The sequence below is a fragment of the Cryptotermes secundus genome, unplaced genomic scaffold (assembly GCF_002891405.2).
Source record: "Cryptotermes secundus unplaced genomic scaffold, Csec_1.0 scaffold1350, whole genome shotgun sequence".
Taxonomy (NCBI): Eukaryota; Metazoa; Arthropoda; class Insecta; order Blattodea; family Kalotermitidae; genus Cryptotermes; species Cryptotermes secundus.
Window position 1 is genome coordinate 1,191,717 of NW_019739242.1, and position 27,787 is coordinate 1,219,503.

Genomic DNA, 27,787 nt, shown 5'->3' on the forward strand with positions numbered 1-27,787 from the left:
CTTTATTTCTTCTTAACCAATAATAAAGTTATCAGCAAAATACAGCACAGTGACCCATATTTTGTATTCTTCCTCTAACATGAATACCATGTTATGAGTGAGAATTAGATCAAGTGTCTACTCCCCTGGCAGAATTTCTTTCTTTCCACCATTTTGTTATAACCCCCATAATCATACAAATTATTTGTTTTCGAGTAAAAAGTGTGAACAAAGGACTATAAAGTTTTAAAATGAAGTTGATCATGATTTCTTAATGTGTTTAAACACTTTAATGAATAGTCATTACTATATGGTCACATTTTTAATGTGGGTTAAAAACCTTTGTTTGAAATATTTACAGAACAAGGTAACAGAAAAATTTAAGCGGCCATTTAAGAAGAGGCATTCAAGCGTGTACCATCAACCATCCAATCGAGTTAACAAGTACTTGGCCCAAGCCATTGATGCTCGAAGTGTGGACAGGGAGAAGTCCACGCATGTCAATCTAGCAACTCTGTGTTTCAAAGACCATGAGAAGGAGACTCAGGTTGGTGGCTATTAAAGTTTCTCAGTGCTTACTTCTACCAAAAAGGCTAACTACTGCTGTTTTTGCTGAAGTTTTAGACGTTGCTGTATGAAAGTAGAGTGAACAATCAACACTAGCGCCTATGGAATGTGAGAAAGCTTGAAATACATACAGTAGACACACTTTTAAATGTATTATTCTGTAAGGGAAAATAATCATATATGGGCTGTAGAAAGGAATATTAGTTTATAAAAACTAGAAATGAAGGTAATAGGGTTATACACAAATGTGTGCAGGAACTGTGTTCCCAGGAAAGCCCTGTGATGCAGAACTGCATATATTGGAGATGTTTCTCTCTGGCAGTTAATGTTAAAGGTGAGTATTATATTCTTGACCAGGTATTTTACGATGATAAATTTGCTGATTGTGCTCTTTCTTGGTTGTAAAGATTTCACAGATTAAGGAAATGCATTTAAACATGTAAATATGACATTAAGTAATGGGTTATATTGAAAGTTATCATTTATATAGTATGATATGATATGCTATTCTGTGCCACTGATGTGTGTAAGCCTCCATGTCTGAAGTTAACCTCTGAAGTGAGTCATGAGATGTGGGTCATAAGTCAATTCAAATGTCACATATACATATAGAAACCAATGCAGTGTATAAGTAGGGTGTGTTCCTAAGAATTAAGACCCATTATGTATGGACATTTGAAGCCTGAATACATAAATGAGGGTGTGCTTGTACAAATGATAAATTTGTCACAAAGTCAATAAAAAGTCTGTCAGTGTAACAATTTATAGGTCACTTCTTTATCACTTCTGCCTTACATGTTTCGGTTTAATAAAACCATCATCAGAGGCACATAGTACAAGCATGAAAACACTGCCGTTGTTTAAGATGTACACAGTTATGTTTGCTGCGTGAACGCTGCTACAATACGTCTACGTGTAAAAGCACAACACTTGTTAGGATTGTTGAATGCACGTTCAATTCTCACATTCATCCGAAACTGCCCTCAAGTTAAAACGCCAATGTTAAAATATTTAAAATTTAAAACATTTGAAGTAAAATGTTAAGCTCCTCCTTGTTAATTCGTCCCGAAGATGGGAGATGTCAGCTTGAGGATATGTGGCTTATGGTTAGATGTTTCCTATGTGCTGCGTGTTGTGTACTGCAGTACTTCTGCAAGAAGATTTCAAGACTAAAGCTAATATATTAACAGGGAATGAAATTTTGAGGGAAGTCTTAGTTCTCGTTTCATCCCATTGCACAAAATGTTGTGCTTTTAACAGAAATTTACACAGTTGTTAATGTCATGTTAAGCGTTGCGTTCATATGCAAAAATATTTTGGCTTGGGAACAGTTATTTATTCATGCCTATCATTAGAAATATTTTTTCCTGTAAAATAATATGTAGTATAAGAGTTTAATACTTTGATATTTTTAGTTTTTTGGGCAATAATATGTGCTGTAAAGGAGAAGAAGATTTGTTCATTAGTTTGTGGACCTACAAATATGCAACTCTGTAAGGCACTTGTTAGATCATGATGTTTTGGTAGTGGATCATTGAGAATTAGAAGAACTGATGAGAGAACATTTGTATAATCATAAATGTATTTGTGGGAACGGGGGGATACAGCTGTCCAGACCATAGAAAAGATGAAATTATGACAGAACTACAAATTTTATAATATAATAATAATAGAATTCTTAGAAGAATACATAATAAAGTAGGAACATCATATTGACAGGTGAGCTCTGACAGGATAAAAAAAATGGCTCATGAATATTAGCCAGAAAGAAAACAAATTTTAGGAAGGCATATGAAATAATGGAAGCTGTTTTGTAATATCCATGGCAGGCCTCATTAGGCTTAGCACTTGAAACAGTAACAATGACAACAGCATCAGTGATGGTGAGGACGATGATAATATTCACCCTTTCAAGCGCCATTAACAATATGAGTTAATATTTCTTTTCTAATCATTGAATGCGTATAGGATATTGGTGGGAAAGCCAGAAGGAAAGAGACCACTGGGAAGACCAAGGTGTAGGTGGGTGGACAATAGTAAAATGTATCTTAGAGGGATAGGATGGGATGGTGTGGATTGGATTGATCTGGCTCAGGATAAGGGCCAGTGGAGGGCTCATGTGAACACAGTAATGAACCTTCAGGTTCCATAAAATGCTGGGAAATTCTTGAGTAGCTGCAGAATTGGCAGCTCCTCCAGAAGGGCTCAGCTCCATGAGTAAGTAAGTATGATATTAATAAAAGAATTTAATTTTTGTTTGCTGCCATCAGTCTAACTACTCGTGTACTATAGCTGTCATTCAGTCTCAGATCTCGTGATGAGACTGAGTTTGATGCCTCCTCCTGAGGAAACAGTTTGTTCAGCATATAATTTATTGTTCTCCTCCAACATGACAGTCCCATTTTCGTCATGGTTTTGTATGATTTCAGTACCATGATGACACAGATGTTGGGTTCAGCAGCTCCTTGGCTTGCTCATTAGTTCTGCTGCTGCTGATAGGAGGGCTCCAAGCTGTGATATTGCCACGTACAATCATTCTGTTGTTGTTATTCCTCACTGCTTTCATCTGGGTGTCAGTTGTACTGATGCTTCTGCTGGCAGTGAGGCTGCAGTGGATCCTCTGGGACATCTCGCAGAGTTTTGTGTTACGTCTTGCCATCACTGTGTTCACTATTGTGTTAATCTACACTGTAGCACAAGTCAATGTCGTGAGTATCCCATCAAACACAAGAGGAAATATATATAAATAAAGAAATGAATACATCATACACACACACACATATATACATATATATATAGTTGAACGGTTACGGAGATAATGGCCAGAGAAGTGTCAAACTTTGACCGGCATTGCACACTTGTTGATTACAAAATACATATTAAAACTGGCAGGAATATGTGGATTCTGTAATGTTAATAATGTACATAACATCAAACTAACTTGTGACTAACATGAAGCTATAAAATTGAAGTACAAAATACTCGCTCACCATGTCATAATTGTCCTTAGGGTTTCCAAGCACTGTACATGACACATGAATGGCAAGCGCTGACGTAACGTGCTGACTGCGCGTTCTGATAAAGCCAACTACATACGTACAGCTAGGGTTGAATCATGGCACTCAAGGACAAACACAGATAAGGCCACTCAGCTGATAGGTACAGTCCGTAGACCCACTAGAAGACCACACTTTTCTCGGGCCATTATCTCCGTAACCGTTCAACTTTGGACATAGGTGTTTTGGGTTATATCGGCATACTTTAACATAAGGAACACCCTCCCGAAGTTTGGTCCATTCCTCCTGGGACACCCTGTATATATATATATATATATACAATAATTCCTTGGTTAATATAAGTTTGGTTAGCACAATTTTTGTTGTGTATGATTTATTGTATTTGTATTTATTGTAAGTTCAAGAGATCCAAAGATGGATATAGAACATGTCATAAAATAATATAGAGCATAGAATACATACTCATACATAGTTATTACACAACTAGACAGTACAATGAATACAACAATAATAAAAGTTATCTATTTAGATATTCATCCATAGTATAAAATATATGAGTGTTCAAGAAATGCCATAATAAAACCTTAATCTTTTTAAAATTATTAGAGGTGTTCTTAATCTCTATGGGCAATTTATTGAATATTTTTATACCCGCATAATAAACTCCTTTTTGATAAATAGTTAAATTAGCTTGCGGTAGATACAAATCTTGTCTTTGCCTAGTATCAATAGTATGAGAATAAACGTTTGATGGAAAAAGAACTTTCTTAATCTTTTTTACAAGTAAATCAATATGATTCTTCCATATTAAGGCACTATCAACTACAACTCCCAAGAATATAGTACTGAGGGTACTGTTAATAAACTTATTAAAACGATATATTGTAAAAGTATCTGACATTATTGTCTTAGTTCTAAATTGAATACAGTGTGTCTTGTTAAAGTTTAAAGATAATTTATTAGCTCTAAACCATCCATTTAAAATTTCAATTGTTATAAGATTATTCCTGTTAAGATCATTTATATTAGAATGTGAAAATAAGATGCTAGTATCATCAGCAAAAATTATAGGCATAGAAAATTTATTTAATATTTTAGGCAAGTCATTTATATAGATATATGTAGATTTATAGATATAGATAGATTTATATGGATTTATATATATGCCTGTTTTATACATCTGAGGGTCAGGTTGCAGTTAGCCATGGACTAGCATATGCGCACATGCAAATATTTGGCAAATTGAGACCATGTTGTACCTGTGCCCAACCTTGCAGTGACTCTCACTGTGGGAACAACTTTGTTGAACAATCTAACATGTCCTTCACAGTCCTGAAATAATTTCCTGTATATGTAAAGTGTCGTATTATTTTTTCCCAAAATAAGGCTACAAATTGTAAATATAGTAATGTTGTACAAAAATAGATTCAAAAGTAATTATTCTGGAACAGGAAAATGGCATGCTTGAAAATGAGAATATAGCGGAAGTGTAGTATGTTGGAAGGCATTTTTATGTCAGTGAATCAGTGAAGTTATAAATGAAAACTATTTCTGGTAGTATATATGTATCTATGTGTATAAAGAAGAATGTGCCTATGTTCATTCTTTAAACATTTCTGCATCATTGCACCTATTCTAACCAGATATGTCATGATTGTAGAGGACGTCCCTGGTATGGTATTAGACACTTGAAAACATTCATGGGTTTGAGTCCAAATCAACCTGTTTACCATTACTTCCTCTGTAAGAAAGGCATGTGGATCTTTACAGCAGTGGGAGTGTGATAACAATGAGACCATGGTGTAAATGGAATCATAAATTCAGTGGGATCATTGCTCGGATGAGGGAAAACCAAGACTACCTGCTTCTATTGGTAGGATACAGGGGAAAACCCAAACTGTGCTGTTACTATGATTGGGGAGGGTTGGGGGCAAAGTATCTTTGCTCTTGCTATATTTTATATAAATGTTTGTTTCTTATATGTGTACAGTAAGTCAAAATAGAGTTTTTAAATTTCTGCTACATGTGTGGGTTTGAGTTCAGGCCAGCTTATTTCCTCTGTAAGAAAAGCACTGGCTCCTGATGGAAATGGGATCATAAAATTGGAACATGGCAAGAGTGGGATTGTGAGAACAGTGGATACTGCATGTATCTGAAGCCACTTCCCCTTATCCCTTATTACCCTTGCAGAACATTGTTTTCATATCCGCAGCATAATTCAGGATTGTAACCTCTGTGTTAAACAAGGGATATAAATATGTTTGTTGTATGGCTTGCATATGAAAGCCAGACAAAGAGGGATGAATTGTGACAGGCAAACAAATCTTTATAGTATTAACCACATTCTGTTCTGTCTCTATGTGTAAATGTTAGGTAGCATTTATAATTTTCATTTCATACATCCTGTTGTGTTATAATATACAACTTCTTTATTAAGACCGCCACAACACAACTGTATCAAGGTTAGTGCCTGGTTTTGGCTCTGCTACATGTTTCGGCTATTAACAGCCATCATCAGGCAAATACATGGCTAATATATATACAACACTGAACTGCAGTATTAATAAAATTGGATACAATAATATTAATTATATTAAAATACTTGACATAAAAATAAAATAAATTAGATTATATAAAACAAACATTATAATATAAAACAAGAATAAAATTCTTCGATTGATGCTTTACATCGTCGAGTCAGTCGTTGGTTTTTGTGATTTTGTTTCATTCCCATGGACAAATTAGAGTTTTGTATATTTTGTGTATAAGAACTGTTATTGGAGGCTCATGATGTAGATGTAGTAATATTAATGTTAATTGGTATTTAGTCGGTGCCTCACCTTGCAAAGTATTGTCCGTTCTATAGAGAATGTAAACAGCGACTAGTTGTTGGTTGTCTGGTCAGATGCCATTTTTTTAAATTCCTTAACAAAGAAATTGGCAGTAACTGGAGACAGTGGCAAACCAATAACCATGCTGTCAGTTTGTTGGTGTAACTGGCTATTGAAACTAAAGTATAAGGAGGTCAGTACATGGCAGAAGAGCCTAAGGGCATCTTCAAAATATCTCCTTAGGAAACTAATGGCCTCCTTAATCAGCATCCTGGTGAAAAGTGACACAACATCGAAGATGACCATTGTATTCTGGGGAGCTAGTGCATCTCTAGATCCCTCTGGTGGCATGGGATCAAATGTGGTGCTGAAATTGTAAAAAGCATGGAATGGTGCTTTCGTCCCTACATATTAGGAGGAAGGGTAGGGTACAAAGGAGTCTGGTCTTCTTGATCCATAGTTTCTCAAATTATCATCATCACATTGTCATCACTGCCACCATTAGTGTTACTGAATGCTTTTACAGAAATGAAATAAATCACTAGATTTTTAAAATGCAGGTGGAAATGTTTTATGTAATATGCACCACAGAAAATGTTAATCTTTAAATTACTGCTTTGTGTTGAACCTTTCTCTGGAAGTTACATTGAAGAACTGAGACATATTGGAAATAACAAAAGCACTGTGATATGGTTTAATGAAATTGCTTTCATGAAGCTCACCCCAGTGATAGTGTACAATGAAGTATATATTGCAAATATTGTGACAGCAGAATCGTACAGTTACAAAATAGTAATAGGTATGTTGACTTTGCAAAGAGAAATGGGAACAGCATATAAGTACATATTTAATATTGTGACTAGTATAAAATTCATAGCCTGTTTTTCTGCACCTTTGTATAATACTGGATTCATGTACTCAGATGTCATGATATGCTGAACTTAACATGGTCCAGAATGAACAAAGAACCAAATTCCTGTATGCTTTGTGTTCACAGTTCACTTGTCGGTGGGATGTGCCCTGTCCTATGCAGTCTACAGCAAATGTGACGCTGGACACATCAACCTACCATGATCATCGTGCCTGCCCCTTGCCCCAGTATATTATTCTTTCATGCACACTTGGGTACCTGGCTGTAGCTGTGTTCCTCCGGCTGCCCATCCTTGTTAAGGGGATCCTTCTTATCGTCATGGCTACAGTGTATATCTTGCTCATTGAACTCTCCCATATAGCCCTGTTTCATTGCTATGATCAGCGTGTCAGGTAAGTTTGCATCATAAGTAACACTGTAATGACTGAACCTGAAGATCCAACCCTTTTGATAATGGAGTCCACTATTGGGCATAATCTTGTGCCAATTACACCCTCACAGTCTACATATTAAAGATGCATTTCTGCACTGTTCCTCAATCTCCTCCTTGATAATTTAAGCAGCAACTTGCTGATGGGTTTCCATGTTAAAATGCTGTATGTATTTTTTTTTTATTTCTTTTTCCTAGGTACATATATGGTAAGGTTTTGTCGATCTTCATTATGTTAGATGTCTACCTAACTTGTACCCTTGTATAATGCAAAGAATTTTTTATGGGGTAGGAAAGGAATTATTCTCAAACTGAACTGACTCCATGAGCAAGCCACTTAACCAAAATCTGCAACAAATCCAAACTTCCTGTAAGTATATGTGATGTATCACAAAAAAAAAATGGCAACAGTTACAAGTATGAATGGAGTTTATGTTGAAATTAGATAAGTCCAGGAAATGCATAATAGTAAGTTCAAAAGGTGGCTTAGGGTTGTGTCTAGTGGCAGGCTTTGTTGTTAGCAGTGAACCTTGAGGTTATACTACCAGAGTTATTTAATTAACCTTCTGCCAGTTTGATTCCCCTTCATTTGTGGCATGCCATGATTGCCTGATCATACAGAGGCCTGTCAAGCTAATACACTGTTACCAGTATTAATTTTGATTTCTCAGATCAGTGGTTCCACAGCATGTGCTGGGAGTTGTATATGTTCTCATGTTCCTGTTGGCTGTTGTGATTCATGGCCGGCAAATGGAGTGGACAGCTCGGCTGGACTTCCTGTGGCAGATTCAGGTATAAAGTAATTCAGAGTGGAACTGCTTAAATATGACTGTTGGACACTGTACATATCTAAATATTCCTGGGCATTAGTAACCAGGGGACGTATCTGTTATTAAAATGACATGCATGAAGTTTATTGCTTCATTGTTTAAATTAAGTACACCGTGGAAAAATATCATATTGGTCCATCTTATTCATATAAACCATACTCTTTGAATCCAAAACTGAACTTCATGAAGTCTGGGTTGTGGCAACATGTGAGCTTATAAATGCACACCAGTGTTTTGGGTGAACATGATGGCTCCATATTTAGGGTCAATGTTTAACACTGACTGCTGTGAAAACTTCAAATCTTACATGCATTTCATCAAATTTCTCCAAATAAGCTCAGGGTAGACTCACTATTACATTAGTTCACATTGTCTTCTGAGGAAGATGGGATAGTATCTGCAGTACTTCTCAGCAGCGCAAGACTGAGCTGAACCCACAAATGTCTGTGACAGCTGACTTTAAGTCATTGGTGGGGTGAATAATGCTGAAGGTCTAGACATTCTTCTGCACTCCATTAGTACACCTGCTCAGATATGTATTTGTAGATTAGTTTAGAAATTGTGGTTCCCTCTTTCTTCCCCCCTCCCACAACAGCTGTTGTGGAACAAGACCTCGAGGCATATTCTTGCCTCGTCACTTTATTACTCTTCCACGTAACTACAATTCAGCGTAACTGTAACACAAATTTTGAAACAAGTCGTTTCACAGTCACTCCTTTTGTGTTTATTACTCTTACTAGAATGTTGAACTGTTGAACTGTCCTTGCTGGCTAACCACTGGCTTCTGCCAAAACACTACCTCTGTCGGCTTCCACTGGCTTCTGTCTGGTTTCCACTGTCTTCTGTTGGCACCACTGCCACAGCCTATATATATATAAAGTGTGAAACGTTGCCTTCTGCAACACATCTACTGTTACGTCACCGTGGGGAAGTGTTTACTGGCAACGCGTGTGTTTTGCGTCACTCTGAGTCCACAATTCCCAACAACAGCTGCTATGGCTCATTTGTGCTGTGATCTTACAGTGCACAACTAATATATGTATACTTACAGTGAAGATTACCTATAGCTTTCTTCCACATTACTCATTATGTATGAACAGTAAGCTGCTCCAGATATTGTAAAATTGGACCCATGGAGCCAGTGAACCCAAGCAGTTGTTAGACTGTGGAGCCAGACAGCAAGTACCTTGAATAGATGATAATTGTCTTTAACAATAGAGCTGAGTGTCTTGCTCTCATTTTATTGGATTTTCTTATGTCTAAAGTAAAACCAGAATAAAAATGCATAATTAACTTCTCTGTAAACATCAGCTGAGAGCATCCTGATCACATGTAAGATATGAGATATGATATCTAAGATGTAATGCAGTATATTTATGGCAGATATAACTACTGTGTAAAGAAGTTCCATGTCACAACAATTCTTCCATGATTTTTGAGATATGTAATATTGAGTGTGGATTTCTTTCAGGCAAATGAGGAAAAACGTGAGATGGATGCTTTGCAGCATAGCAACAAACGCATTCTCTTCAACCTACTACCAGCCCATGTTGCCACACATTTTCTAGACAACCAGTTTCGCAGTAACATGGTAACTTCAAAGCACATGTAACAGTTCAATGTTGCATTAATATCTTACTTCTTAATTGGCCTTTTCAAAAATATTTGAAACACTTTTAATGTAACAGTATTAAATTTATTGCTCATTCTGTTATATTTCTTTCCTAAGGAAATTAATTTATTGCTGATAAAGAGCCAAATTGATTGAAAGCATTAGTAACACAAAATTCATAACAGAGGATGATTCTGGACTATTTATGTGAGAGTAAATATTTTACATGTCTACTGCTTCAGTACCATCAGATACAGTCATGTATTATGTATATCCTCCATCCATGTCAAAGGAGCCGTGATAGCTCAGTCAGTATAGCAACTGGCTTACTGGCTGGACAACCGAGAGGTCAGAGTTTGAGTCCTGGTAGGCTCAAGAATTTTATCTTCTCCACATCATCCATACCAGCACTGAGGCCCACCCATCCTCCTATACAGTGGGTACCAGGAGCTCTTTCTCTGGGGGTGAAGCAGCAAGGGCATGAAGCTGACCACTCACCTCCATCTAATGCTGAGGTCAAGAACATGTAGATCTATACATCCACACTCCCACACGCCTTCATGGTTTGGTGCTTAATTAGTTAAACACAGGGACAACTTTACCTATTACCCTTCATATGAAGAATATTTTCAGCCATCTTCAGGATGTTCAGACCATACATTGAAGCTATGTAGAAATGTTATCATGTGTCCCTTTTGGTATTTCTGTCTTACTTTATTGTCATATTATCTTGTGCTGTCACTCACTCACAGAGCTGAGCCCTTCTTGAGAAACCAACAATTGTGCAGCTACAGAAGAACTTCCCAGCATTTTATGGAACCCAAAGGTTCATTACCGTGTTCACAAGATCCCACCACTGGTCCCTATCCTGAGCCAGATCAAACAAATCCTTATCATCCCATCTTATCTCTCTAATATCCAGTTTAATATTGTCAATCCACCTATGTCTTAGTCTTCCCGGTGGTTTCCTTCCTCCCAGCTTTCTCACCAGTATCCCATATGAATTCCTCGTCGCCCCATTAGTTGTACATGTCCTGCCCATCTCATCCTCCTTGACTTGATCATTCTAATTATACTTGGAGAAGAGTACAAGTTATGAAGCTCTTCATTGTGCAGTTTTCTCCAACCTCCTGTCACTTCATCTCTCTTCGGTCCAGATATTCTTCTCAGCACCCTCAGTCCATGTTCCTCCCTTAAAGTCATAGACTAGATTTCACATCCATACAGAACCACAGGTAAAATTTTGTTTTGTGTATTCTAATTTTTATGTTTTTAGACAGCAAACAAGAAGACAAAAGGTTCTGAGCTGAACGGTAGCCAGCGTTACCCGAGTTCAGTCTCCTCTTAATTTCCTCCTGAATCAGGTTTTGATGTGTTATCATCATTCCCAAATATTTGAACTGTGCCACATTTTCAAAACATCTGTTACTTATCTTTATGTCATGATTTTGCCCTGGATTATGGTGACGAGACAGCAACATATACTTAGTTTTCTTTGTGTTTACTTCTAGACCAACCTCCTTACTAGCATCAATTAAAGTTTGTGTGTTTCTCTTTATGGTATGGCTGTTGACCTGAAACGGGTTCCATAACCCTGTTTATTAAGAATCTGCTGCTCTAGCAGTAGGTGTTGCCTGACAACCATTACCCAATAACCAGCCTGCACGCTACAGATATTGTAATTTTCTTAAAATATTATATACATTCTTATTTCCATTTTTCATTGTCACCTTCTAACACTCTTTTTTATCTTTTTCAGTTGTGTTTCTAACCATTTTTCTACCAAGGAATAGAAACACAATTGACAGAAATGAAAAATGAGTGATGAGGGACCATGTAAGTTGAAAATGAGGAAGCATAAATAAGACTTTAAATGTTATTCTATGAAAATAATGTAATATATAAGAATTTTAACTTCAGTAGAATATAAAAATATGAGAATAGAAAGTAAGAAGGAAGAAACAAGAGTAGTAGGAAAATAGTAGCATGAAAAACATGTATATAGTTCTCAAAAAGTTTAATTTGATTTCAAGACCTCATAAATAAAGTACTAAATAATTTTATTGTATAGTCTGATCCCCTGAAGATGATTGAAAGTAGCCTGAACTTGTAGAGGGTATATTCCATATATGCTGATGTATATGACAGCTAGCATATGTAATGACCCTTGAATTTTCAGTTAAAAGTTTAAGTATTGGGCTATATTTTCCAGATAAGATGCATATAAATATTGTTTTTAAACTGGAATCCATTCATTTTCTGCATTTCTCATAGCAGGCTGATCTGTGATGGGATCTGGGTTGTTCAGTAATGTTGTTAGCCTTTGGAAATTGTGTATAATGTATGCAAGGGTGATGAACAGAGGCTGAAGCTTATTTGGACAATCACAGAACATCATTAATGCTATTAACTCCCACACTGGTAGTTGTCTGGGTTGCTGCCTGGTTCTGATGTTTCTTTACATTACATCACATGTTGCAAATGGTGTATGATATAAAGTTCATCCTGATAACTTGGTAGTGATGGTAATTGTGGTTCAAGCTGTCCCACCCCACATTGTTTTATTATAATCTCTAGGTTAGTTACGTATACTGAACATTAGTTTTAGTTAGAAATAATTATTGTGGGAGTTCAGTAATGTGTAATGGTTGTTAAATGTCATCTAGCATTTAAGGATTGAAGGCTCACATTGTATGCTCCATGTAGAAGATGACCCTCATCCTCATGGGTACTCTTCTCTTAACCTTAAAGGGTCCTTGTATTGATATGTGTGGTAATTGTATTTGATAGCACTGATGCAGTTAATGCTGAATGCACTACAATGAAAATGAATCATCATCATCATCATCAGTAATCTGTCAAGACGACAGGTCCACAGTCTCTTCCAAAACAATTCCTCCACTTAATGCGATGAAAATGAATATCAGTATTAAAATAAATATGTTTGGATGCATCTTTATATATAAATTGATAGCATTGTTTTTATAGTAAAATACTTAATAATTGTGATTTATTTAGATTAAGAAGTAAGTCATAGTTCAGTCTTGTTTCAAGAAAATGTCATAATTTTTTCTTATTTTGGTTTTTTCACTACTTGTTTCATTTCAGAAATATCAGCAATAATGAATACCTCAAACAGTTTGAGCATTCCATTTGTAGAAATTAAATTTACGATGTAAAATTTATCTTTATAGCTCTTAAGCCTACATAAATGTGATAGCAAAATAGTTGGTCTCTTTGTGTAGTTCAGTATGTTAACTATTAAAAAATTTTGGTGTGAAGGAATTAACATTCTTGTAGTAATTGATACTAAAACTTTACTGTAATAGACTTACAATTTTGTTTTTCAGTTTCCATAAAATTTCATAATCTTCAAGCTGCAGCATATATAGTGAGAATAGTTTGCTTTATCTCTGAGTATTGATTGAACATTTGATTTGGGAGGTGTTTGGTTTCCTTTTTTAAATTCACTACCATAATAATCAGTGCTTGAAATGGAAATCTCTGTCAGAATAGCTCCTACTACCCATATTTGGTCCCAGTCCTCACCATGAAACCTTCCAGGAGCGCATAAATATGAAATATATTTCATGAGGTGAAAGACAAAACTGACCTACTGTAGCAGAGTCTCATAACAAATCTGAGTGAAGAAAACTGTATGAACATTTTAAGTTCTATTTTTCCATAATTATTTGTATCAAAATTGTTAAATCTGAAGGTGAATTGTAGATGAAATTATTATTTTTAATTTATTTTTAAATTAAAGCACTGCTTCTGGAGAGAAAAGTTTCCAGACCTATATATTTGCTACTAATTTCACCAAACTGTGTCAGCATACCTAACTGAATTGTACTCGTGGTGATAAGTGACAATTCAGAAATAACATATGCTAATATTACTGAAATTTTTGTTAAATTGTCATTATTTTATTATTGTAGGTTCATAAGTGAAAAATGTACTTCAAGACATAATGATATTAAGCTTGTGTTTAATGCAAGTTGACAAGTATTAAGGTGACTAGAATTAAAAGTAACTTTCCAGTGAGATGATAGTCAGTGTGTAAGGTAACCACTCAGAGGTAATCCACCTCATACTCTCGGTTTCCTCCTCGTTTAATCTATAATGAAATATTATGAAGGCAATGTGTAAACAACGTTCGTTGCATAATTTCAAAGTTTACATGTACTTAATAACAAATGACAGTTATTATACTGCATTTTTATAATGATAAAAGCAAACCCAATTTTGAGTTTCAGATTTCCGTTATAGAAATGTAAGTTGACCTTGATTTATGATTTATGCTGTTGGTGGAGGCTATGTAATGTGTGCGTCTGTTTTGTGGGGATGATATAGAGTTGATAACAAAATTAACTGATTGCAATCCTGAAATATGCAAGAGAAAGTCTCTTCCACTATATTTAAAGAGATTTCCAAATAAAATATCAATGTCTTTAGCCATGAGAACGAAGTTCTGCTTGAAGCCACTTGTAATGTTCAGAATTTAAAATTTCCCCAGTTTCATTTTATATTTATGTTACTGAACTAGTTATAGTACTCAAACAACATGTTTCAGAAGCTACTTTTGATGATTTGAGTAATACTGCGGTCACTGTATGGTCTTGTAGATGGTTACCAACATTTTGGAGGAATGTGCTACCTGCATCTTCTACTCTGAAAGTATAGGCAACATGTTCTTCCAGAAAAGTTACCAATCTTGTACTGAACTACATGGTGTCACATTCCAGAAGACCGCAGTCTTAATATTCACTACTGTGGAAACCTCTAATCTCAGTGCCTTTTGTTTACTTTATCTTTGGCTTTATCCTAGTCTGCCATTGCCCAAGATAAAGAGTAAATTGCTATTTGCATGTTTAATATGTGTCTTTCAGTCTGTAAAGACAGGTACAATGTTGGTTATTTGTATTACAAATTTATCTATCAGATGATTCTGCATTCCTTTATGCCTTTAAAATACAATATTTGATTGCTCTGTTTCAAACACTGATTATGGTGGAGACTGAATTCCTATCGTTCCCATATCAGAACCCTCACCTACCCAGTAAAATTGTTGAAGACACCAATTTATTTATCCCTGAATTTTTAATACACTTTTAGTTACTAATACTTATATTTCCACAGTGGTAGTTGAGCTTTAGACTGCAGTTTTAACATTTTGCTGCATTGTTTTTATATTATTGGTATGCAAAGTATATTTCCCATTCATTATGTTAATCATGCTCTTTAGTTTGTGGAGCTGACTTTTGTTTAGAAGTAGTTGAAGCTGAATCATAGTATACCTATAGAATTTATCATAAATACAAACCCTAAGGAAAAAGTATCAGCTAAATCATATAGTGTGTCTATTTGAAATTTCTTTTAAACCAAACTTGATTAGTGCATTCAGGAGGCAAGATACATGCATATAACGTGTTGACCTGAGTTCTCTACAAGGTGGGAAAGTACAATGGTGTAAGTGGAAACTGTGAATTGTATGGAGTGTGGCTTTTCTCTCAAGGTTCTATCACCATATGACACTGCTGAATATAAAATATGGTGAATTTCATTACGAAATGGTGACAGTTTCATCTTTTACCAGCAGGTGTCATGTCTTTGTTATACCTCATATTTTTTGGCAATTTACCGTGAAATTTACTTACAGTTATACTAAGATCCATATGTCCCTTTAGAGCTAAAAATGCAGGAAAGAATGTTAGCAGGCTTACAGACTAAACAAGAATGGTGTAGAATAACATTTTATATCACCAGTTAAAAATGGATATAACATCTCTGCTTAGAACAACAGAAAACACAGCTTTTCTATTTTTTCTCAAATTTTTTCAATGGTATATTTCCATATTTCACAATCATTGCCTAGTAACAGATGTTGTTTCATTGTTTGTTTCAAGGTTGTTACCCAGTAATGGCTCAACATGCTACATTGGTCCCTCCTCAAGGCTATTTGTCCCAAATAGCCTATAGGTTTACAGCCATTTTTTTCCGAGGGCTGTTCTTGTGAGATCTTTGATCTGTCTCACCTTTCTTCCCTGTGGCTTGGTTCTCATGGTGATTACTCTCCAACTGCTCCCACTGCTCCATCCTTAAGGCTGCTTGTCTGAAGTGGCTCCCTGATAAGGTGCCGGTCAGTTCAGGTGTACCACCATCATCCTTCCTTCCACATCATGACACAACAGGATGCAAACAATAAACATCCTTCTTTCAGTTGGAGTGGGTTGTAACCATACTCCCTTGCTAAAATTATTTGTTTGTGGTTATGACCAGTTTATACATTGTTTTCACACCCTGAGAGGCATTCCTAGAGCGAGGTACCATCCCGGGACCGTCTAGTTGTAATTCAACATAGTACTCCTTAGGCTTATGGTGCCACTATTGTCGTTAACATCGCCAGTTTGCTCCTAATGTTCTTTTCCATCGAGATAGACAGATATTTTGAGTGATAGATCCATGATTTGACAGTGTATGAGATTTGCCAGAAGAGGTTTTGAATTGCCTACCCATGTACTTTGGAGACCTGAAAAAGTTTAAGATAATCATCTTGGTAAATGAATGCGGGACTGACGCTTAGCTTGATCCTTGGCTGTCTCTTATTTTTTGTTAATGGCCACTTAGGGACTTGTGGTTAGGAGCTACCTGAAGGGAGTGAGGAGTGGGAGTCGAGACACAAGAGGAGATAGGGAGTAGTGTGATGGCTAGCGAGATTGGAGTGAATTGATGTGAATATAAATCATGGTGACAACAGGACTGATCAGTGAGAGGCGAGCTTGAAGGAGGACTAATGTAAAGATTGACAATCACCATACTCAGTTTTAACTTAAGACAGTAATACATGGTGCAGGTTCTGGAGACCCCGTAATTCATGAACCCAGAAGTGTGTTACCACCCCAGTATCTGAAACACCAGTATCCCTGGGACTAAGGTCTCATCTCGAGTGATAGTCCTGGCATCTTTAGGATGGTGGTCGGCTATAAGGTAAAACTACCTAAAGTGGCTGGTGCTCCTACATCTCCGGTTCCTCCTTTATGTGCAGTCTCTTCTTTCATTTCAGAAGGGACCGACCCCTCAACAATGTCCTGACACTCATTTTTCATAGCCTAGTGGAAGTCCCAACTGTTTGCATTGTGATCTCCAGCTCTACAGCCTTCCTGAAGATCCTGCCAGATGTCCTCTCTTTCCTCAGAAGTAATTGCTCCTTTATGTCCATGCCTTATTCCATTTATACATTCTGGTTGTGCCCAACATTTCTTCCCAAACATTCATCCTTTACAGGCTCCTTGTGCAACAATGTCCCTGCCTGGTTCCTGACAGCCATGTCCCTTGCATGGCTTTGGAATGGCACAGTGGGTCATCCCTCTGCAGGTGGCAGCCAACTTCTTCCAGGACCCACCATTGCCCTGGCTCCATTTCTTCAGTGCTCTGACAGTTTTCACTGTAGCCTCTGCCTCAGGGACTTCCATATGTACTGCTGCAGACTCTGACTTCACTGAGGTTGGCTCCTTGCTCTCCAGAGAGGCCTCTGTTGCTTCTTGGCAGGCCATCATCCCTTTTCACTAGGTTTTAATTTTTTTCTAGCCGGGCATTCATTTTTGCTTGGTTAGCATCTATCATAGCGTCTATCTTTTCTGTGGAAGCTACTAGATATTCCGTCACTTGTTCCATTTTTATAGTTTGACAGTATAACAATCAAGATCCAGTGCAGTATCCAGTCCAACCATTTCTGACACCAGTTCTCACATGTATGAGTGACTCTCAGTGGGGTTTTGGATTGGAAACTGGACTTATTGACCACTTTAACACATGACTTGTGACTACACTTAATTATAGTCTGCTGTGTCTTCACCAGTAGTTGCCTGATAATTGCTCCAACAGTCTCTCTTCCTCTGCTTCCATGCTCAAGTCCTGTCTGAATGGTGGCTCCCTTCCAACTGAACTAACTTATAAATATGTCTGGTTGTAACATCTCGGCTCAGTCAATTGGAAAACATAGCGCTTATATTGTCGCTCAAATCGTTTCTGTAGGAACGTGTTTTGTTTGCGTTACATAGTAAGGGCTCTGGTATATTTCCTTATCTCACAGCTGTTGCATAGTAATGGATGTTCCATTGTTTGTTTTGAAGTTTTTACCCAATAACAGCTCTACAGGCTACAGTATAAATAAAAAATTTATGCACTCCCATTTAATTCTGATTAGCACCTTTTGGAGGGATTGATCACCAGATTTGATGAAGTTTGACAGCCCTTCTCCAGTGGTTGTGTACACATTAATAAACCTTAAAGGTTGTAAATATTTAAGATTACAGTCTTTTTGGACGTTTGACTGTGTAGTTTGGTAGATATGCAAGAACATTTCAGAGGAACGTGCTGCCTCCTCCTCCAGGGTAGAGGAAGCGTAAAAATTTGTTTCTCAGGTGCTTGTTTCAACATTGTATTACTGTTTATATTCCAGCTATACATCTGCTTATTGATAGTCTGTCATCCTGCTTATTACTAGACTGGTATAGCACCCTGAATTGCTGATAGTTAATTTACTGACAATGAAATGCAATGTGTATATGTGTTGGGATTTCATATTAATTAACCATGATGAACATAAATGTTGAAAGAACTCGTATTATTATCACAAAAGTGTGGTACTGATTTTAAAGAGGGCCTCTTGTTTGGAATGTTATCTTAATTAAACTGATATTGAGAACTCTACAAAAATACAGTTTGTGATGATGTTTGTAAGTTCAGAGGATAAGAATGTCCCATGTAAGTACCAAAGTGAAAAATTATATGTGTAACTGGAATATAAATGTTGTTCTGTAGAAAACCAGTCTCTCATTCATTCTGACCAAGTATAATTGTACGTTACTATTATTGTAGTTTCTTCCAAGGCCTACAAAAATATTTATTATCATGGATTGTATATTTGAAAAACCAGCATTATTTCCGTAAGAAATAGGAATGAGTTTGGCCAAGTTTATATAATGGTATGTTTGATGGTAAATGGTGAACTTATGAAATAGGTTATATTTTCTTGTTGCCATTTGGAATTTCTTCTTTCAGCTGTTATTGGTCTAGAAGATTTTGTGTTCTTTGATTTTGGTTGTAATTGGGGGACATATTACAATCTAATATGATGGGAACTGAATATGAGAGGCGTTTCAGATATTTTGTGTATGGTGGCACCAGTGCAGAGTGGTGGGGAATGAGTGAACTCTGCTTAGATATGGTGTTAGTATCTTCTGTACATAGTAGGTAGACAGTGTGGTGGTCGCACAGTGCTGAGTTATTGGAAAAGAAAGAGCGCAAGCAAGTTTCAACCCTATAGATATGAGGACAGCAGTCAGATTCTGTATGTTGGCATGCAGTGTGATTCATAATATGTTAAAAAAGGCATAGGGACCAGTTGTGTGTTGCATGAAACTGTTCAGTGATGGGTGAATGCAGTTAATGCCAAAGAAGAAGACACAGTTGGTGCCATCTACTGCCACTGATACAACATACATGGAGAATATGTGTGCAGTGCTGTAATACAAGTGCAGCATTTTGTATGGAAGAATTGCAACCAAATAGGAAGTCTCACTAGGAAGTGTGTTTCCCATCTGTACTGAACACCTGGGGAAGCAGAAGACAGGGCAGAGTGGATTCCACAAATACATAACAGTGATCCGCACACCGGATATTGCTCTCAGCCACCCATTTCCCTTGTTATCATAGTGTGTAGGTTATGGATTCATTCATTGACCTGAAACTGAAATGGCAAAGTGCTGACTTCCACTTCCTGATGACACCACGAACAAAGATGGCATGATCTTGTTGAGGCATTCTGAAAGTAAGTGACAGACTGTTCCACACTTGTTGGGCACTTATTCTGGACAATCCATTGTCCCTCCTCATTTTGCATGATTCTGTATGACATGGTGCAACCTGCTCTATGGCAGAAACAATTGGAACAGTTGGAATGTGGTATATTTTCCTCAAGGATAACGCACCACTTATCACCAGTGTGATGTGCAGAACTTACTGCCCATCTTAGGTTGGAAATGTTGGCAAATCCTTTTTAATTGTCAGACCTCTGTCTATGTGATTACATTGTTTTTCTGGTTGATGGAGCCACTTCAGGAATGCCAGTTTGTGTCTATATATGCCATCAAAAAGACTGTTACGGTACCATTATACCACCTGATGACAGGTGATATCATGTTATGGTTTGTTGTCTGCCTTGCTGGTTAGAGAAGTCTTTTGGCCTTTGTGGTAATTATGGAAAGTGGTGTGACATAAATGTAATAGTGTTGTGAATATTGCAGATATTATTGGTGTTACATGACTGGTGGATGAAATAGTGAAGGGTTTAATGAACAACACTGTATTTGAATTTAATAGCATGGAAAGATGAGCCATACATTTTCTCCAGTGATTGTAACAAGAAAAAATATTCGCCCTGTGGTGTTTAATGGAAGGGTTAATTATTATTTTGTATAAAGATATTCAATTTAAACTTCCAATTGATCCTACAATCAGAGACATTAAAATGTTAATTGACATAAGGGTATTAATCTCTATTTGTATGAAGTTAATGTTACTGGTCCATTTGTTTAATTGTCAGCAGTAATGAACGGTTAATTCGTTCATCCCTGTTGATTCTTTGTGCCTGTAATGTACTGATATTATACTTAAAATTTATCAAATTTCCTTTGCATTAACATTTTAATTTTGAGGGGGGGGGGATGTTGTCTGGTAGAAACATAGTGAAATTTTGGAGGATTATACTGCCTCCGCCTCCAGGGTCAGAGAGTAAACCAAGCAAGCAGCAAGCAGAGAGAAACTCTGTCCATACAGTGAAGTAAAATGAAATGCAGTTCTCTTCACAGACTTAATCACATTATGCCAGCTGTAATCTGTTCCCATTGAAGTCAGATAAAATGACACACCTGTGCAATTGACAGTTTCCATCATGCACATATGTTGTCCTGTTCAGTAACACAGGGACCACTGAGGTATCTGCAAATAGGGCATGTTATTTGGAAGTAATTCATAATTAGTGAGCCATGTATGAAGTGTGAACCATGACACCTATATGATTTTTCTTAGACAAGTATTAAATCAGTTTTTTCAATCATTCCACCTGTTTTTATTCATTATATTCTATTCTGTCTTGAATCATTTCAATTTTTATATGGTTTGATATGTACATGAAGTCCTGTGTGTTTCCCTGTTGAAGGCATTTTTATTCCTTATATACTGATATCATACTGGTATTTCTTGATGTTCTGTAATTTATAATTGCATGAATGCATAATCGGGTAAGACAATGAACATGAGCAAGAGCCATGACTGTCTAGTTTTGTCTGCAGTAGAATAAACCACAGATCCTCATTTATTTGCTGTTATGATATATTCAGTACATACGAGTAAAAGCTGTTAACACAGAATGTTTAAAAATAGTTTCATGAATTAGTGTTATGTAACCAGTCTGAGTACATACTTTGTATTTAATATACATTTGTGGCAATGTATATAATTTATCTCAGTGCCAGATTTAATATGACTGACAATTCAGAAATTACTGTTCTGATATTGAAAAGTAAATTTATGTTCTCCAACTGTCTTTTGACCTTTAATTTATAAAAAAAAATCTCTAGTCTAAAATACAGTATTGTATAGGTCTGTTATTCAGAATTGTATTGAATTGTATTTTATTTCATCCGTTTTGCTACATAGTAACACCTGGACACGTCGTTCAGTAATACAAGTTTACAAAATAAATCTACAAAGTTACAAGCATACTACCAACATTTGTTACAATCACAAGCAATATATAAATGCAACATTCCAAAAAATATACAGACTACTATATACAGCCCATGAATGGCTATGACATCCAAACATAAGTACTTGCACCATCCACTTTTTTATTAAAACTAACAAATTCATTTATCGTATAAAAAGAATGTTTCAATATAAATGATTTTAAGTGTTTTTTTAAAGCTGAAAAACCCACCGAGTTTTTTATTTTGTTTGGCACCTTACTATACAATTCTATCCCCATAATTACCACACTTTTTTTAAATAATGTAGTTCTGCAAAATTTAACATTATTTAAAAAAAGTGTGGTAAATATGGGGATAGAATTGTATAGTATTGTATAGTAATTTCAGAATTGAACAGTAAATGTAGTATGTAATGTAGCCTTATCATTTCTCACAGGCATGGAAGGAAATGCATGAGATTGACTTCCAGTAGCAAACCTTGCATGAATATTATTATTCTGCTTGAACAGTTCATAATAGTGACAGGCAGTCTGAGACAAGACAGATATGATTCCTCTTTCTTTTAGAAAATGTGGAAGAGGATTTAAGGCTATATAGGCTATAAAATTGCACACACTGGTGACTGAAATATATACATGAACTGCTGTGGCAGTTGGAGAATATATTCCTATACATCATGGACAAAAACATTTTTGTTGCTAAAAATTATACATATTGAGATAAATGTCTGTGGGTTAGGAAGCAGATGTGCAGTAGTTACTTGATTTGTGACCCTTACATTGGTAAGTTTTCTGTTCCACCTCAGCAGTTGCATATATTATTTCATACATTTATTTGTAAATACTGCATGACTATAAATGATTATTCCATGAAATGACTTGTAAGAATTAGAGCCTAATTCCTTAAAGGGTTTGCATTTGGATAAAAATTGTAATAACCCTTATTCAGAGACAAACAACTATGGTATCAATCAAAGTAATTTAGTTTAAATAAAATATGAAGTTTTAAATTTCAAACTTCATTTTGTTAGCGGTGGAGACTAATGCCGACTTATTTGTGTGGTGCATATTTAACACTCCCTTATAACAAAGCACATCACTGTAATTATTGTACAGAGAGTTTTTAACTTTGTTGACCAGTTCACAGCTTTGCGCTTCATGACAGCCAGTGCACCGCTGGCTGTGAGGCACATACAGATTTTGCCAATGAATCAGTATGCCTGATGGCTGATAACATTTGAAGTTAAGGGAAGTTAGTAACATTGTGGACCGCCTAATGGCATTATGTTTCAGAGCGATCAATGCGGTTCATGCATGGAAATTTGTTTATGATTTGTCAGCAGTGGGCAGCAGTTATCAGTTCTATTAGCCATTTATTCTCAGTTACAATTAGTGAGCAGTGAGTTCTGTCATGGTGCGGTATGCTTTAGAGTAACCTGTATTTCTGTATGACACCTATGTGAAATATGGATCTGCTAAAAAGTGATGACATAAATTTTGTGATGAAAGAGTTCCCAGCAGACAAACAATTCCCAGTTTGGCGGATAAACTTAGATCAATAGGACTCTTAATAGACGAGAAACAAAAACGTAAGCACCAAGTACTTGCTGATAAGTTTAATGACATAGGAGCCAGACTTGAACATCTACTGAAACATCTAGCTCAAAGAGATTGGAGTGTCAAAGACTAATGCAAGAAAGGCAACACAATTGCTGAATCTCAGACCCTATAAAATAAGAGTAATCCATGCCTTTCAGTTGCTCTACCCAGCTAGCAGGGTTCATTTTTGCAGTTGCTTTCTGCAGTCTGTCATCGAAGGTGAGATCAGTCTGCAATGGGCATTCTTTTCTGATGAAGCGTGGTTTCACTTGCATCAGTATGTAAATATACAAAAAAATAATTGCTACTGGAGTCACAGAATCCATGCCTAACCCATGAAATCTTGCTCATACAGTGAAAGTTGGTGTCTTATGTGCTGTAGGTGCAAGGATTGTACCTGTGTTTTTTAGTGAAACAATTAATTGTGAAAGATATGCAGAGGTCATTCTCAGGGAATTCTTTCCAGAGTTAACAGAAGAGAAGAGAGACTATGGCTGGTTTCAGCAAGACTCAGCGACTGCTCACACTGCACATACGTCTGTGCAGGCTTTGTCTTGATATCTTCAGGGACAGAATTATCAGCAGTGGTATTTGGCCAGCACGTTCTCACCTGATCTTAATCTTTGCGATTTTTTCTCCTGGGATTTTTTGAAGGGAAAGGTTACAACAGTAACCAACAGGTGGAAGAACTAAAAGAAAACAATCAGAAGGAAATTGCAAATATTCCTGAAGAAGAGCTTCAAAGGCTAAATCAGAACCTCTTCCACCAGTGTGAGGAATGTCTACATGTAGAGGGACAGCATTTTCAACACCCCTGTGAGATCTGTGAAGAAAGCTAAAAACTACCCTTCATTCCGAATGTTTTCGGCAATCAGTGATACTGATTCATCAGCAAAATTGTATGTGTCTCACAGCAAGTGAGATTTAACCACTATGCTGGATGTCAGATTAGTAAAATAATGTCTTTCAACCTTCATGCAGTTATCTTTAGGTTCTGTGTATTAGAAACCTTATTGAATAAGTTAGTGCACTGTTACTTGCACTGTAAGTTAAATCTGATGACCAAAATATTTATTGTAAAATTCAGGATAAAATTTATATTAAACTTAATATTCAATTTGTTTTTTGATATTATAAAATACGAGATGTTATTCATCATATTTCCCTTATTCTCCTGATAGCATGTTACCGGCATAGAGATTGGACTGGAACTATTGGTATGACAGCTCCAGCTGATATTGTCAACAATTACTAACTGTGCATTAGGCGAATTAAAGTCTCATCCAAGGGTACAACAGGTTTCTTGTTTTTTCCTCATTCTTTTCAAATTATTGTCCCCCCCCCCATGCTGTGATACCATTTTATATCATTAAGAGTAGCCTATTACTTTTACATTTTTAAAATTCCAAAACCACTCTTCTTAGATATTCTCTCTTTCCAGGGAAATTCATTTCTTCTTTGGGGTCACTTATTCAGTTTTTATTGTTGTAATTCTTCTTTTATTGCACAAAGAATATATGCATTAAGATAATAATTGTAATGGACTCCATGAACAATTACTGCACTCAACACAACCTGGAAATGCAAAGCACAGGCTGAAGTTGAGACTGGCTGGTTACCTTCTGTTTGTCTCTGAATACATCTGCCTGTATATTTGCGCTGCAACGCAATGCAATGCAATGCAATGCTGGCTGTTCTGTTTGTTGTACTGAGCTTGTTATACTGATGCCGCATTCCTCCCTGTTCCTGCTCTCTCCTTCCCCACCTTTGTGTGCGTTTGCACCACTATTACCTCACCTCCTCTATGTGTGTGCGCAATTCCCACCCTCTGCATGTGCGCAACACAGAACACTTTGTCACAGGATCTGTACCATCAGAGCTACACTCGTGTTGGCGTTGTGTTTGCATCCATCACCAACTACCATGAATTCTACATGGAGCTGGATGGCAACAATCAAGGAGTTGAATGCCTTAGGCTACTTAATGAGATCATAGCTGATTTTGATGAAGTGAGTAAATGTCATTAATGCCACAAATATTTTTTTAAATTTATATAGGATATCAGTTCTGCGTGAATATTTTGTGTGTTGTATGTTGTACGTGCATGGTGCATGTTTTGTTGTGAGTGGTATATTATCCATGTTTTGTGGTGTGTTGTGTGTGGCATTGTATGTGCTACAGTATGTGAGGTGTGTGATATATATGTCATTATGTGGTGGGTGCTACAACACACAGAGCTTTTTGATGAAAAGCAATACTCATGCCACAGAGAGATTTCGAACCCCTCCATACCAGATTAAGGTAACTGAGCATCAGGAATATGTTACTAATGGAATGCATTTGCTCAGATTTTGTTTCTTGAAACAAAATTAGATCAGAGGCCTCACTAAAAGAACACAAGACAATTCCATGAATCAGAAGTTGTATCAGAGGTTTAAATTGAAGCTACCTTTATTAATGGCACTATATGTTTATTCTAAAATACTTAATACCTTTTGTTTATCTGTGACCATTGAAATTTATTAAAATACACACTAAATATGTATGTGGCATAAAATATAGTCCTTTTGAGGCCTGTAAATTTTATTTGAAACATTTTTAGGCATATGTGAGACACTCTTTCTGTTTGAAATGAAAATTTGGACACATTTTGAGTTGAGATGATAATCAAAATATTGTTCTGTTACATTTTTTCTCGCCCTATTCACATTTTACAACACTAGCCACTTTTCACCATGCACTAATTTGTTTAAGTTTGCCTTTTGTTATCCAGATCCTTTTTCAATGAACATTTTATCATAAATTATATTTTCAAAACAATCAGCAGTTTTTTAACCATGTGCATGAAGAGGGAATAGAGCAACATATTCTGTTGATGATTTCATTCTTGCTAGCATTGCTGATCATTATGATTTTGATTGACTGGATAGTTTACATGCTACTGCATGAAGCAAAAGCGATTGTCTAAAATTCTCAGTAATCTGAGACTAAGAAATCAATGTATAAATCAAAATTGAGATATTTTTCTATAAATTTGATGTTGAAAATTCTGGATTCACACATGCTTAATTTTTTTTTATATTGCGTGTTTGTACATGTGTATATATGTTAAACAGTGTACAAAGAGGAATAATTTATTTCTCTGTGCATTGTAAAAGCTGCGCTTTTGTTTAATTGCTGTACCAACATTAGACTTTATGTCTGTATCAGGTATCTTGGATGTCCATTCTGACTGCAATAAACAGTTCACATTTTATTATAAAATTTTCTCAGCAGCTGTCCCTTGGCTATTACTGATGATCATCCTTTCTTTCACATGCATTTCTGTTGTTGAAGAGACTATGAAGAGTACAGATATTGCGCTGTCCAGCTCTCATCATTAGTCTTATCCATTAGGTCTCATGTAGCATGTACCCCTTCCTTCATTCTGAAGACATAAACAGAGCCACCCCCCTGCAATTTTTATTACCTTCTTTGTCCAGACTACGGACAGTATTTTTCATCATTAAATGTTAGACCAAGCCTTAGAATTATGCATTTTAAAATGTTTATGAAAAGGATGCTAATGCAGGCAAAATCCTTCAAACTCTTTCACCACCCATATTGTACTCTGTCCTTATAACCTTGCAAGCAGTCACATTACTGCATTGCATTAAAGTTAGAAATGATCTGAAATATATGTACAGGCAGGTGACATTAGCTAACACATTTTTTGTCATGACTGTCTAATGGCCTCTTATGATTGTTCTCTTTCTTATTTCACAGTTGCTGGGTGAAGAACGTTTTAAAGCAATAGACAAGATCAAGACAGTTGGTTCTACATACATGGCTGCTGTAGGTCTCATGCCTGATCTTCGTATATTAGATGAAGACGAAACAACGGCAGGATTTTATTTAAGTACACTAGTCGAATTTGTGTTTGCAATGAGGGAAAAATTGCTCAATATTAATGAGAACTCGTACAACAACTTCATGTTAAGAGTGGGTGAGTTTAGCTGTTAATGACTTGTTTCATTTGAAGAGTAAGAAAGAGGTTCTGCATCTTCCATGGAATGTATCTCAGCAGGAGGCAAGATATCCATGCACTGCTTTCTTCAAATTCCATCATATTGATTGTTTTTCACAAACAGTAATCATATACTAAAAACAAACCATAATAAAATTTATAGAATATACTTGTGTTTTGATTGGGATGTTGAATTTTTTAATAAGCAGGTGGGAATGGTGTAGATGCATTTTCTCAAAGAGGGTGTGTAATTAAGAATTAAAATTGGACAGTGA

The 27,787-nt window shown here is 36.2% G+C and overlaps 1 protein-coding gene across 6 annotated transcripts in view; it reads left to right on the forward strand.

The window, feature by feature from the left end:
• The window catches only part of LOC111871901 (Ca(2+)/calmodulin-responsive adenylate cyclase), a 375,443-nt gene that overhangs the window by 315,834 nt on the left and 31,822 nt on the right, over nucleotides 1-27,787 (forward strand). For 5 of the 6 annotated variants that reach the window (XM_023865290.2, XM_023865293.2, XM_023865296.2 and 2 more), the window contains exons 13-19: nucleotides 341-526; nucleotides 2,976-3,254; nucleotides 7,392-7,657; nucleotides 8,367-8,487; nucleotides 9,997-10,116; nucleotides 25,354-25,515; nucleotides 27,272-27,491. In XM_023865290.2, coding sequence (XP_023721058.1) covers nucleotides 341-526; nucleotides 2,976-3,254; nucleotides 7,392-7,657; nucleotides 8,367-8,487; nucleotides 9,997-10,116; nucleotides 25,354-25,515; nucleotides 27,272-27,491 — 1,354 coding nt within the window. The remainder of the gene's footprint in view (nucleotides 1-340; nucleotides 527-2,975; nucleotides 3,255-7,391; nucleotides 7,658-8,366; nucleotides 8,488-9,996; nucleotides 10,117-25,353; nucleotides 25,516-27,271; nucleotides 27,492-27,787) is intronic. The other variant, XM_023865292.2, reaches the window with a different exon arrangement.